This window comes from Diadema setosum, chromosome 14, assembly GCF_964275005.1.
Source record: "Diadema setosum chromosome 14, eeDiaSeto1, whole genome shotgun sequence".
NCBI lineage: Eukaryota > Metazoa > Echinodermata > Echinoidea > Diadematoida > Diadematidae > Diadema > Diadema setosum.
Window position 1 is genome coordinate 4,580,747 of NC_092698.1, and position 14,457 is coordinate 4,595,203.

Here is a 14,457-nt window from a genome sequence, read left to right on the forward strand (position 1 = left end):
AGAACTAAAAAGTAGCTTTAATTCATTTGGCGTCGGGCTAGAAACAGACAGAACCAAAAGGGAGATTGGGAGGGGGTGTAGTGGGCATTTTGAAGGATGCATGAAGGGAGGAGGGGAGGAAAAAAAAAAGAACCAACTGCATATTCTGGCAATGAACGAGGGACGATCTGTCGAACTCATCAGGAGCAATCACACATATGTCGAGGCCCTGCAGAGGGACCGTAGAACAGAGACACTTGACTTCAGGGGTCATGGTGTCCTCGTGGAAGCTGCAAGGTGTATTTATATGGAAGGAACCCGGAATACACTAAACATGCAGACGGAATGCCACTCAGTGTATTATTTCCCCTTGTGCGTTGCAAGAGCTTGAGAAAGAGCGAAAGAAGAAGAGACTCAGGGGAAGAGAGAGAGACACACACACACACACTCACACAGAGAAAAAAGAAGGAGAGAGAGAGAGGGAGATGGTGTATTTTTACGTGGGTGTGTTGCAGCTTTATTGAGTTACTTTATTGCTTGCTAAGTAGATCGAGCGACTATCAATACACGACATTCTCTTCTCCCGATTACATTGGGGAGGGGAAAGGGAGGAAAAATCCGTCAGTGTATACCAAAATGTTTCCGAAGCCGGTTCATTTTGGCCATTGCCTGACGAAAGAAGAGGTGTGTATGGAGGAACACTTTGTCTGATGAGATCATGGTATTCAGCCACCGGGAATAGGATGTTTAGAGGACGTACATGATAAGAGGTGTGCATTAAGTATCAGCGCGACACCTTTACATCACGCTCAACTGCAGTTTTCTTCCTGGGGCTTGTAGGTGAGGGGGGACCCAAAAGGTGCTCGATTATGGAAAGAAAATACCATGGCTAGTTTGATTCTCTTGTATTAGTCGTGTTCTGCTTTTATATGTCTGTTTGTCTGTTTGTTTGTTTGTTTAGTAGAGGATTCACACAAACGATAGCTTTATGCCTTTAATGCAAACAGTGGTGAAAGATAGAGAGAGGGCAGGGGGGAGAAGGGAAGAGAGCGAAGAAGAAAAAAATGTACAGAAGACTCATTTCATTTCATTTATTTCATTAAACATCCACTCAATTTTTGCACGTATATCAGCCTAGGGTGACGACCATAATTTTGGCGTAAACGACGGCAGTTTCGAACTCGATTCGCATTTTATCAGAGTGCGCACCACACGTGTCTTCCTTCAATGATGTTATACAGTTTAAAGATCGAGTCTACCGCTATGACACTAAGATATGATGACATCAGCATAAAAGAAAATAAATGAGATTACTGTGAGTTCTTAAAAGAAACCAGTCTGGACAAATTAAATGACCCGTGATTGCATAATATATAATAACGCGGTAGAAAACAAACACCTGACTTCCAGTGCGATTTGTCGATTCCCCCTTTTCGTCAACCCCCATCCTCATTGAGAAAGAACAAACAAAACAAAAATGTGTTATTAGCTGGTATTGATTTAAGATTTCAAAGTACAGATTGACAGAAATATTCATTCCCAACGCATAGATCGCAGTCAATATTGACACTACAATGTCATGATTCCTCATTTCAAAATCAAATCAAAGAAGACACTAAGTATAAGCAATTAAAAAAAAACACACACACACGCACACAATCACAAAATTGTGACAACACTATCATCTTACACAATGTAATTGTCGGGGATATTGACGTTGTTAAGCTTGACTAACCCCTTTAAATTCGTCTAGACCGATATTCTCAATAGCTCGAGTGCGATGAGCATGCAGCGTCTTAATCCGCAACACATTCGCTCCTGATTTAGGAGAAAATCGCTTAAATTGAACCCAGTCGCGTTGAGTTCTCGTGGAAAATGCATGCACTTGACCTTTTCCAATCAACCCGAAAAAGCTCATCAAATCGTCGTTAGCCGCCAGATTTCGTCTGCTAGAGATTTGCAGTGACAGACAGTATACAAGCCCTGATGTTTATATCGCCTGATGGAGAGATGGCAAGAAGGATAACTCTTCGTAATAATCCAAAGTAGTAGGGCAAAAAAAAAATGAAGTTTTGTTTATTCATTGTCTCATTTGTCTTGAGTCATTTTTTTTTCTTGTCATCTTATGTCATTATTCGTCCCTCAATGCTTCTATGTAGATTCCTCATATTTCACATGTTTTATTGTCTTATAAGCTGTACTTGACAATTCATCCAGGCTTTTGTATTGTGATGTTTATGTTTTATGTATTTCTTGAAATGTGGAATATGGAACAATAAAAAACAAAACAAAAACAAGAACAAAATTGCAAAAACATCATGTGAGATTTCGAAAAGGAAATTTTTTTATGGCAGTATGAATCGATCACATGGATGGCAGCTGTGCACATTTTGCAAGAGATTCATGGTCAAAACTGTGAAAACCGAATCGTTGACCTAAGACCAATAGCGGGCGTTTTGTCTTTAGTTTATGTAATAGCTTAATTTGTTTCACATCTTTGACAAATAGTACCCTAGTGTGTCATATAATCAAAATTAAGAATCTTTAACAAAACCAAGGGAGAAAGAAAATGATTATACGTGTTTTTGTGTTTGTTTTTGCTTTTTGGTACTTGTTGTAGTTGTCATTTCCTTTTAGGTAAGGAGGAGGCTTAATTGAAATACGCTGTACCTTGAATAGTGAGATGTGAAACTACAACAAGCAATCTACTGTTGCATTAGCGAATTCAGACCAGAATGAAAACATCTTGGATTTAGTATCAAATCCATAGCATAACAACGAATATCTATAACAACTTAAGCTGATTTCATCTGTAAAAACATCTGCAAATCCTGAATATGCTATATCAAGGACTAAAATCAAACTCTTCACACTTGGCGATGATAATTCGAGGAGACCTTGAAATGTATGTCAATTAACCATTAAGCTTTTATGTCAGATATCTCAAATTTAAAGCAAGTTATTATATTGCCATCATAAAACTGTGATGTGTCTTTTCACATTATTACGGTGGCAGGTTGATCTCTTCATCGAAAAACCAGCATCTATACCTCAATTAGCAGAAGCGATGATTTCTCGACCAACATTCGCCAATGACAATATATGTTCCTAGTTTTTAGATTATAGGTACATTCATATATTATTCTTCAAATGATTAGGATCTCATTTGAACTTAAGGATGTAACATGCAGTGTTTTTACATTTATTACGACGTGTTAACTATTTCTTCATATCGAACTAGGATAGGGTGATTCTCTTCACATTGTTAGAAACAGTAAATAGATTTAAAAAAACACACGCACACAAACAACCCATCTTTTCTACCTTTAAATATCATGTCATGCATGTTCTCGCAATGGCGCCTCGCCTCGCCTCTGCCTCAATACCTTTTCCCGTAATTATGTGCAGCGAGATATAGCCAAGCTACATCTGAACTCCTCACCGAAATATTGGAGTCGGACTGTGCACATTGCAAGGTTTTTACACCCGCGCAGAGTGCGTGCGACAATGAACTTATAGTCACGTAGGCCACGCTGCAGCCGATAGAGACATAGTAGTACTCGTGTGTGTGAGCGCGTGTGTGTGTATAGCTTCACGCCTGACTTATACCTTCCGTCGCATTCAACAAAGCGAAAAGTGGGAAAAACATTGGGAGAGAGATGGGGGGGGGTAGAGGAGGGGGAAGGGGGAGAGAGAAAGAGTTGGAAGTGGGGGGGGGGGGTGAGAAGAGAAAATCCCAAACGGAAATACAGAGAAAAAGGCTTTATCATACATTCCCCTTACATTTATCCCTATTATGCGCGCACAAACACTCTTTATGTAATTCAAATTATCGTGCGTAGTGATTGTTAGGTAACTTAACCCTTTCCCAATAATAACGCTATGGTTATGGGCTTTCTGTCCCAATCTGCACCCAATTGACAGATATTTAGTTTATCTATCAATATTAAATCAATTTCATTTGTATCTTCAACATCCCGATGCACATGAAAAGTAAGTCAAACCCGCACACCCACACCAACCCACACACTCTCTTTCGCACATACACACACACGTATATAATTATATAACAACAAGACAGTGAGAATTCTACCCTATAGTAATTAAAGGCGACAGCATCATCTTCAAGTTCAAGTTCATATTTTTGTTTTTCCCCATCACAGCATAATCCATAGCACACATGCACAATGTAGACTAAAGGAAAGAGATGTAGACATACGTAATCAAGAAAATAAAAGCAGGATCCATTATATCTTTTGATGAGGGCCAAAGAAGTGAAACATTTGAGTGATAAAAGATTGTTGGATGGAGATGGAGATGGGGGATCCACTAAAAAGCGAATCTTTTCGAGATGCTTTTGGTGGAGGTAAACGATGTGCGTTGCCCAGACGTCGACCAGACTCTATTCTATTTTCTGAGACTTGTAATCATTTCGCCTTTGTGGAGACATTTACAATGTCGATCGCAATGATGATGTTATGAACGTATCTGAGCTACATGCATATATATAACGTGTCATGTATTGTGTATATATGTGTAGTGTACACTCAATACCAAATGTAGGTAGACCTCTATAAACGGCCATTATGCATTACACGAGGTTATGTGTGATATTACACGATTATACAGATATATGAGCCCGATGCGAACTCGCCCCATAAACAAATCATAATTGTCATTTCTCATTTTCTGCGAAACTTTTTTTTTTCTTTTTAGTTTGCCCTGGCCAGCACCCTACCTTTTCAGTAGCTGGAAGGTTCGAGAGAGAGAAAAAAAGGAAACTCTCATCATCCACGTGATCGAAATCACACATGGCATACAGGAAGGAGCAGTCTTAGGGAAACGTGATCCCTTCGTATGTTAATATCACCAAGTCTTGCCACTCTCCAAGGCTGCATTTATTTTTAATCCCAAACCAGTAATTATATAGAAGACTGTGCCAGGTCGCCCGTCTAATCATAGAAATGTATCCCCCCAGTTTCTCCAAGGCTTTGTTCGTTTTGCTTTTGGATCACACTCTTCAAGATTGTCAATGTCAATGAGGAAATACGAAGTTGATGGAGTTTTGGGGTTTTTTTTTTACTTTATTTAATAGTCTTCATCACATCTGTGCGTAGAATCCACACCATCACATTCAGTCTCTCGTGTGTGTTTAAATTTTACATTACAGTGATTTCGCGTTCAATTTTCCCCAGATCATTTCATTCGAATGGAGGTGTAAGTGCACCATCAGTCATGTTTCAATAGACGATACTATCATACATTTAGTGGAAATTGTAACCACCACGATCTCTCGAAATTGTGTGAAAATAATGTGATGAGCTATGACACTCTTTCATGTTCCTTATCAATAAACAAATGTGCTTTTTAACAACAATGTTCTTTTAATATTTCTTTCCGGCCATAACAAGACGATGTCATGGAATTTCATAAGCAGTGACATTAAGTAATAATACCAGTGGCTTTAATAATACGCAATATCCAACCATTTGGAATTTTTGAAATGGTCCAGTTTGTACATTTTAAAGCATTTTATGTTTATTAAGCCACTTGTAATCGAGGGAATTAAAGTGAAGCTGAATTATTAAATCCAATGTTTGTAAATAAACGCAATATCATTTTCTTATTATTATTTATTATTACTTGTTTTCTATGATTCTCTGATTAAATCGCCACATTGCTCTTTCTAATACAACCGACAAATACATTTCAGTGTTTGCTTCTTGTGTTTAAACTTTTGAATAATTTACTCCAATCTCTTTTCACGAGTTCTTCATACTGAATAATACTGTTCATTCTTATCCCACTCGTAATTGGCAAAATTTTCATTTGGTAAATCTCACGTTATTGATTGAAAAAAAAAAAAGAAAAATCTATAAGACATAATGGACCAGACCTTTGGAAGACACAGATTATGTTAAATTGTGCAAACCGTTATATTCTTTGAAATTAGATTGAAAACTATGTCACTGTCAGACTACAATCTGTGAGTATAGAATCTGAATATATCATAGATTTTGTTTTGATTGATCATATTTTTTCTGTGAATTAGATTTTAAACTGCAGCAAACATACACAATGTCCCTGTACCTACCATTTCATTTCATCCCCATTACCTTCATCATCACCACCATCACTTTTATCTTCATTATCACATTTTTTCTCATCATCACCCTGTTGTCATAATCATAATTCACCTTATTTTTATTAGTATTTATGCACCAGAATATAAAACATAATGCCTCTATATGTTAAGTAGTATTTCCCCATTTTGCTAAATAAAATATGTATTATGTAGGTATGTTTCCTGGGCTGCCACGTGTTCAACATCTGCTTACAGTGGCAGCCCTTCTTCCGCATAATTTCTCAGGTAATCATTTGGAAATTGGTAATACGGTATACAGTATATTTTGTTAATGGAATTGCTCTACACATTTCCTTCTTTGAATCATGTTTATTGTAATCTGTATACTGATAAAAGTGATGTATTTTACTGAAAAGAATCTTGATTTATGTATGAACTTATGCTGGAAGAAAAATAAGTCAAACTAACAAACAAACAATTTCAGCAATCAATTATATTATTTCAGTTTTCAGTGTTTGACAAATACATCACGCCATACAAATTTGTACAATACTGTATTTCTCTGACTTTTATTTCTTTTCAAACCGACGGGGATAATTCCCTTTAGCTTTTAAGGTCAGTTTTAGTAGAGAAACAAACGTTAATAACTGCAAAGCATTTATCACGAAAAGATTACTAATATGAATGGTTTGTTTTTGTGCCTCAATATTCTATGATGATAATTTGTAAGGGGAATAAGAAGAGAGAAAAAATGATCGAATTATGACGTGATAAACTTGCCTATATATAGCTAGAAATATGAAGCAAATCGATTTTCAAAGATAGCATTTGTTGAATTGATATGTATAGAACATACATGTGTTCATGTAAAGTGATAGATTTGGTTAAGCATAATATTTATATGCTTAGGATGTATTTACAGGGCAGTCAATCTAACTACATGGCAACAATATATTATTAACATCTATAAGATAATAGTTTGTAGAACATAATGTAGATTACCCATGTGTGATGAGTGGAAATATGACGTGTCTTGACTATAACATAAAAAGATCAGGTTGATTACATGATCATTAACCTGAACAGTCAAAAGCACAGCTTCTTAAAAAGCTAATGAAGTTTAGACAAACAATATTTCTTTTGTAAATCTATGTCGATAAAATGACAACATACTTTGTCTCTCGCATGTTGTTTAGACAAATATTTAACATTAAATATTTTACACCTTTATTTACAGATATGAAAAACTAAACAGTACTGCTAAAGGATTAAGATGTATTGTTTGTTAAATTATTTTTTAGTTTTAGCTCTTTGACAAGTATGCTGACACGAAATGGAATTCGAAGGAGAGTCTGTTTTTAGATGAATAAGCGTTGTTCACTTTGAATCGATATCTATCCACATTGGTAAACCGTGTACAGTAACTCGAAAGGACACGCCCTTCATTCTGAATACGGGTTACTTCACAGCATTATTTTGTACGCGCTGTTCCACGGCTAACCCACGTGTGACCCGCCCTGCATCGCTACGCTGGCCCTGCGGGCAGACAGGCGTCAACTGGGTGATTAATAGAATCATTTTCTCTTCATTATACAAAGCTAACGCTCCATCCGTCATCGCGGCCTGCCTGTACTTAGTTGCGCTGCCGACATGACACGTTAAATACATCCATACAAGTTAATTAAAGAGAACAGAGAGCGCTTAGACATTACTCACATACTTATAATACACACACGCACAAACGCATTCATTTGTAAATGTACATATATATATATATATATATATATATATATATATATATATATATATATATATCATATGTATCACATGCCAAGATCAATAATATAGTAATATGATATAATGTAACATGTATAGCATGACATAACATAATGTGGTATCATACCATATAAGATAATGTAATGTAACACAAAATGTTATTAAACATTATATGTGTTTTTTATACATGATTATTTTCCTATACACTTACAGGTAAAAATCTCTTGTATTCCTTTTTAACACATGCAGGGGATTAAGTCTGTAAGCTCCAGTCACGCCTTGTTCTGTTGTTGATTTCGGTGGTTGGGAAGGTGGTTGCAATTTCATTTAACAAAAATATATAAACTCTGAGTTACTGTAACTGTAAATTGCGTGAATGCCTGAAATGTTGCAATTTCTGAAGAAAAAAAAAAATCAAAACTCACCATGGCTCATCGTGCTCATGGCAGGTTGCTGCCATCTTTCTATCTATTTATTTATTTATTTTTGACACAGATAAGACCTATATACTATTGTCTTAAGTTTAGACCAACGGGAGGTATTACAAAGAAAACGATCGACTTCATTAATTCTCCTTTCCCTGCTTCATTGACGATTGACGTCCAAAAAATTATCACACATTTTATCTTTAAACTTTATCTGGAATCAAAAATAAATAGAATAAAAGCAATTTTAATGCCTTCTATCCCCGCGTAATTCATTTCATTAATTTCATTTCAATGCAGTTGCACATAAACATTTGAATACACATAATTACACTAAATCAATGTATTGTAATCTAAGTACTAATACTATGAATTGAAATACAATAGATGTTATATATCTTTTAAGTGACAAATACAAAATAGAATTTGATTGGAAATGGAGGGGACTGCTTAAAAGCAGAGATTGTAGTTTGCAGTCTCCTCATAGATAATGACTAGTATCTAATTGCTGAAATAACAAAACTAGGCAAATTGCCATTAAAAAAAGACAAAAAGAGATACACACACAAACAAACACAGGACCCCTTTCGCGGAAAAAAAAAAGAAAAGAAAAAAAGATTATCTTGGAAGGAATTGACGTACCTATACCACGAAAATCTTTTACCACTTATTTTTGACTACTTTGGCTGCTACACTATTTCTTTCTTCGTGAAATTTCTCAAATTTTCCGCGTTCAGAGAGCTCGCCTGTTTTCTGTATTGATGAATGCACTAATTCGCCTCTGTCTATCTGTTTACATAATTATCTATCCATCTTGGCATTCATCATAATGTTTTCTTATTATCTCAGCGATGGCTCTCTCACTGCTTGAGATGTCTTATATTGTGTTATATGGTAGAATCTGTAAACTTATAATTCAAACCATTCAAAAAGTCTGAAAGATGCTAATATGCCGTAGGCCTAAAAGTTTAACAAATAAGTTAATGTAACGTTTGTTGGAAAAGGGAGAATGAAAATAAATGAATTGAATTGAAAAACAAACATGTATAGATTAACAATGAGAACGAAAATTGAATTAGTTTAGTCTGGGCTAAACATATACTCCGGGGAAAAACATACCTTTTTGTGTTAGCTGCACGTTTGGGTTTACGTGCTCAGAAATTTCTTAATTTTTGTGAAAGAAACCGTACATCAACTATGCTTGTCTTTCCACCGCATCTGTTTCATAACTATAGAAAACGGTTCAACTATCTCATTAAGTACTTCATCTGTTTGTTTATTTGTTTGTTTTTTCATTTATTGTCAATATAAGCGCAACTATAACTTCATGCAAAAACACTACGCCAGTCATCATATCAATGATATTTCGCCATAGCTGCCGTTGAGGAATGAGAATTTCCTGAAGATAGCTGCACCGACATTGCATTGCAGCTGTTGTGTGCAATGTAACGGTTAATCATGTGCCGTTCTCATCTGCCACAGCGTGCTGACTTGCTAGAAAAACTAGCGTCAATACGGGGAAGACCCGTAGACTCCAAACTGTGTGCGTTGTAGGTACTCTCTTCTCTGCGTTACATTACCAGTTCACGTTACCATAACAATTCGGTCTTTTCTTCTCTTGGTTTATTTGTCTCCAGCCCGGCAAAGGGCCCTAGTATGAAGTTTCGCCCTAAAATCATTTTTTTTTTCTGTTTGTGACGTAAGTCGACGGAGTCTTAAAAGCTCTTTCATATAATGCGACTATCATTGTTGTTGTTGTTGTTGTTGTTGTTTTGTTTTGTTTTGGGTTTTTTTTTTTGGGGGGGGGGGTTGAAAGCCCACAAGTTTTAACGCCCTTCTTTTGGTCAGGATTGTGAATGCTTTATGTTTGTGTATATTGATTTTTTTTTGATAGTCTCAATCCTACATTTTTGTATATTTTTTCTTCACTCACTGTTGTAAATCGTTGTCATTCTGTGTTGAGCTATTTTGTGTCCCTGTTGATCCTCGATATAATGTATTTCAGAGGTATGTACATCACAAGTGTGACAAATTATTCTCATCGATATTATATTTGTGTCGTAAACAAAATGGTGAGGCCACATCAGTGGCCGATGGAACTGCAGTACATAGATCTAAGGTTGTTTTAATTCAGGACACACACCGCGTGCATTCTATAGAACACATGTATTGGGAATAAAATCGTCCCCATCAGATAGAATGAAAGCATACGAGTAGACGAAATGTAGAACGAATATTTCTACCCACAAAAACAATAGCCATTCACAAATTTAATAAATAATTTCCTATGCTGCGCGGTGTATAATGCATAATACATCATACACAATAGCATAAATATTAGTTGATGCATGTGTAAACTGAATACATTTAGTCGTTGCGTTGTATAGGCGGGTTGCTGCCTTTGGGGTTACAAGGGAGAGACATGACAATTTACATGAACAGAAAGGTGTAAACACGCCTTGATCACGTTGACGCATTGGCTACAACATCCATATTACTCCCATGTGACAATAATATCATAGATGTTTGAAATTATCAGCTGTTACGAGTTCCCGGGGAAAATACGAACAGAAAAGGACATGGAGAAAAAAAAAGCAGAACTGTTAGAATCATTACAATCGGTAACATGTGACGGCACTTTGTGCTAGAGTGGTTTTGGTGCGGGTCGTAATGTCAAATGCTGTAGCACACATCTCGATCTCATTTTAATGTGTGAAGATGGGTCATAGCTATGCGCCGAACTCTATAGACTTTAGCTGCCCGAATAAGGACCGTATCTCATCACCTCGTACCCAGTGTTAACGGGAGAGTCCTTTCGGTCTGCCGCCTGATGAAGACATTATTTCAACAACAACAACAACAAAAAAGAAAGAAAGAAAAGAGAGATTGCTCTTACTGTAAATATGGGGTGCAAAATTGTCTTTTTTATATTTATATTTTCTATTTTGCTTAGCTCGTGAGTGTATGTATGTACATCTGGGTGTGTATTTATCTTCGAGATTTTCTCTCATTTACTTTGGAAAGTTCGGGATGCTGTAATAAGGTACGGTTGATATATCTAATCTTCTCTTGTATACAAATTTCAATTTCTCTACCATTATCTTTTTCTTTGACTTCCCTTGTACAACTGTAATTTCATTTGTCTTTTAAAATTTAAGAATGCATTGTTGCTATACCAACGCGGATGCACGTTTCTTTTATCCTCATGTCACAGTATCAGAGGAAAAGAAGAAACCACTGCATCCACTACCAAGCCAGAACCCGACCGGTGTTCCGAACAACGTCCACGGGGGAACAACGGGGCATCCGGCAGCCAGCAACGGGGTAAGCCCCAATCTCGTCGGCAGCATCGACGCCGTGCGGGAGAACGGAGGTAACGGAGCGATCGGAGGAGGCAGCGCCGGTGGCGGCGGGGCCGGAAACGGCGGAGGAAATGGTGGTGGTGGCGGAGGAGGAGGAGGAGGAGGTGGAGGAGGAGGTGGTAATGGAGGAAGCAGCCCAAAGCGTAATCGTACAGCCTTCACCAGCGCCCAGCTGGTCGAGCTGGAGAAAGAGTTCCACTTCAACCGCTACCTCTGCCGGCCGAGACGGGTGGAAATGGCCAAATCGCTCAATCTTACTGAGAGACAGATCAAGATCTGGTTCCAGAATCGCCGTATGAAGTACAAGCGAGACATGAAGGAGACGGAGCGCGCAGAACGCGGCATCAAGGTGTCAGACTCCGTGCTCGCCCGCCAGGCCGAGCGGGCTGGGCATGTTAGCGCCGAACCGTTCCTCTTCGGCTTTCATCCAAGCGGCTCGCACCATACGGACAGGACTTATCGAGGTGCCCCGCCGTACTGCCAGTTTTCCTACTCGTGTACACAAGAACAATCGTTGGAAGCTACACCACATCTAACGCACTTGTGAATATGACTATGAAGACTGATATCGCCTATGTGTACATATTTACAAACACTGTTTTTATGCTATCGAGAGGAGAAGACCCGAGAGCTTGAAATTGTCTCTCTCTTTTTTTTTTAAACCAACGTTCGCTACGCATAGCCGAGTACGAATAATCTATAGACACACTACTTCGCGGATTATTGCTCCCTACGCATGAAACGAACGTGCGCATTATTATGTATCTGCGCGTGACGATGACTTTAGAATTTTCACGTCGATGTGTTTGCTCTGTCTAAGATTAGATAACAGTTATTCAGAAATGTCCACTCGCTCTAAGTCCCGCAGATGATATTTGATTGGATTCGTCTGCATTATTTGTAACCTTCGTTATTACGTTCCACAATATCACGCTTAATGGCCTCAGTTTCAACTGAAATTTTGCAAAATACTAAACACTATGACTGGTCATGCTTAACGACAGCATATCGCTGGAGCTTGGCGGAGATTTTTTTTTTCCGGAGCCAGAGGTGTAATATTCATGTTTTGTAACTGTCGTCTTTAGATAAGTTAGTGAAGACGCCCTGTAAGAGATTCATGTGTAGCATTTATCCAATGTTGTTACAAGTTTTCTAGATGAAACACCGTTTGAAGTATCAGTGAATGTCCCAAGAATCCTTCGCGGATACATTTCATAACAATCCTTCGCGGATACATTTCATAACAAAACTAATATCTTTGATCATAGCATTTACAGCTGTGGTGTGCTTCGAGTAAGGCTAGTTCTATGACCCCTGCTCCATCAAGATAAATAACATCATCACCTGTTTTTGATGAGTTATCAATGACACGTTAATTTGTTGATATGGAATACGGAGCAGAAGAAGGAGTTACGAAAATGTCCTAAGTGAGTTGTACAAATCACTTGAATTTAAATTCAGGAGATGAAATACGCTCATTGTTTACTTTCCCCATTTACAAGATGGAAATCCTCAGCAAGAAAGAAAGAGAAGCTGTCCAGTCTTGTACTATTTAATCATATTCCGAATCAACAGTATGCTAAGACAAACAATGTAAAGATATGGAATAAAGACATTAAGAAAATGCAATTAGGTACCATCATTCTGAATCTCGTGTTATTTTGAATCTCAAATGTTCCACTTTTCTGGACTTGGAGAGATAGTTAGATAACTCTGCGGGTTCATCACTTGATGGATTGATGAAAATATAGACTTTCAGATAAATAGGTAAATAAATAATTGATTGGTTGACTGATTAATTGATTGATTGATTGATTGATTGACTGACTGATTGATCGATTGATTTGCAATTGAATGGTGGATTGATTGATCAATTTATAGATTAATTGATAGATAGATAGATAGATAGATTGATTGATTGATTGATTGATTGATTGATTGATTGATTGATTGATTGATTGATTGATTGACACACCAGCGAGAGAGAGGAATAATTCAAAAAATCAGAAGTCGATTTTTTGTAAGTTTCTTGGTTTCTTTCAATGTGTCTTATATAATTATTGATATTATATTGACACCAGCAGGCAAAAGTGAGAAAAGAACAAGAGGAAACTGCCATGGGGGTTTGGGAAATGTATGTATAGACAATAAGGGTATTTTTTTTTTAATGTTAAGAGTACATTTGTATTTTGTATACACACTTCACCAAGCAAACCCATATAGGGTATATTTTGTATCGAAAATATTTGTCACATAGAAGTGGCAATGGTATATTTTATACATCATTTGGTACATTGTAACCTATGCCGGAAGTTTACTGTCTTAAAAGAGAGCTTGAAATATACTCTTTCTTTCTTTCTATTCTCATTGTAATCATGGTAATACAACTAATATTTCCGTATGAAAGGTTACTCAAAGTTTCCCTATAAGCCTACCTGGACCGGCAACAAATATGTATGCAACAACAGCAACAAAAACGCAACAGCAAATCCATTAGATGCTATTCAAATACTGTTCGAAGTTTTAGTACTCACTAGAAGACCGCCGTAATACGTCCTTTGTTTATTGTGTTGCGATTTGGTGAAACGCCATAAGATATAGTACACACGACGTACCATTTGCGTTTGTGGATGTTTCCGTGGGTGTCTGTGTTCTCAACTGTTCTTAGCACAGAATTAATCTGAACGTGAGAGACTAACTGTGTTAATGCGTTGTCATAATCGTATACGTGACAAACAATATACATGAAAAAAAAGTAGACACACAAACACACGCATTTATATGTGTATGTTTATAATGCTGACATATTTACACATTTTTATTTTACACA

The 14,457-nt window shown here is 37.1% G+C and overlaps 1 protein-coding gene across 1 annotated transcript in view; it reads left to right on the forward strand.

Annotated features, from left to right (window-relative positions):
- Positions 1 to 13,233, forward strand: part of LOC140237686 (uncharacterized) — a 33,690-nt gene extending 20,457 nt beyond the window's left edge. Inside the window, exons 3-4 of the mRNA XM_072317613.1 lie at positions 11,480 to 11,589; positions 11,632 to 13,233. Of these exons, the coding sequence (XP_072173714.1) occupies positions 11,480 to 11,589; positions 11,632 to 12,174 (653 nt within the window). The 3' untranslated portion in view covers positions 12,175 to 13,233. The remainder of the gene's footprint in view (positions 1 to 11,479; positions 11,590 to 11,631) is intronic.
- Positions 13,234 to 14,457: the final 1,224 nt, after the last annotated feature.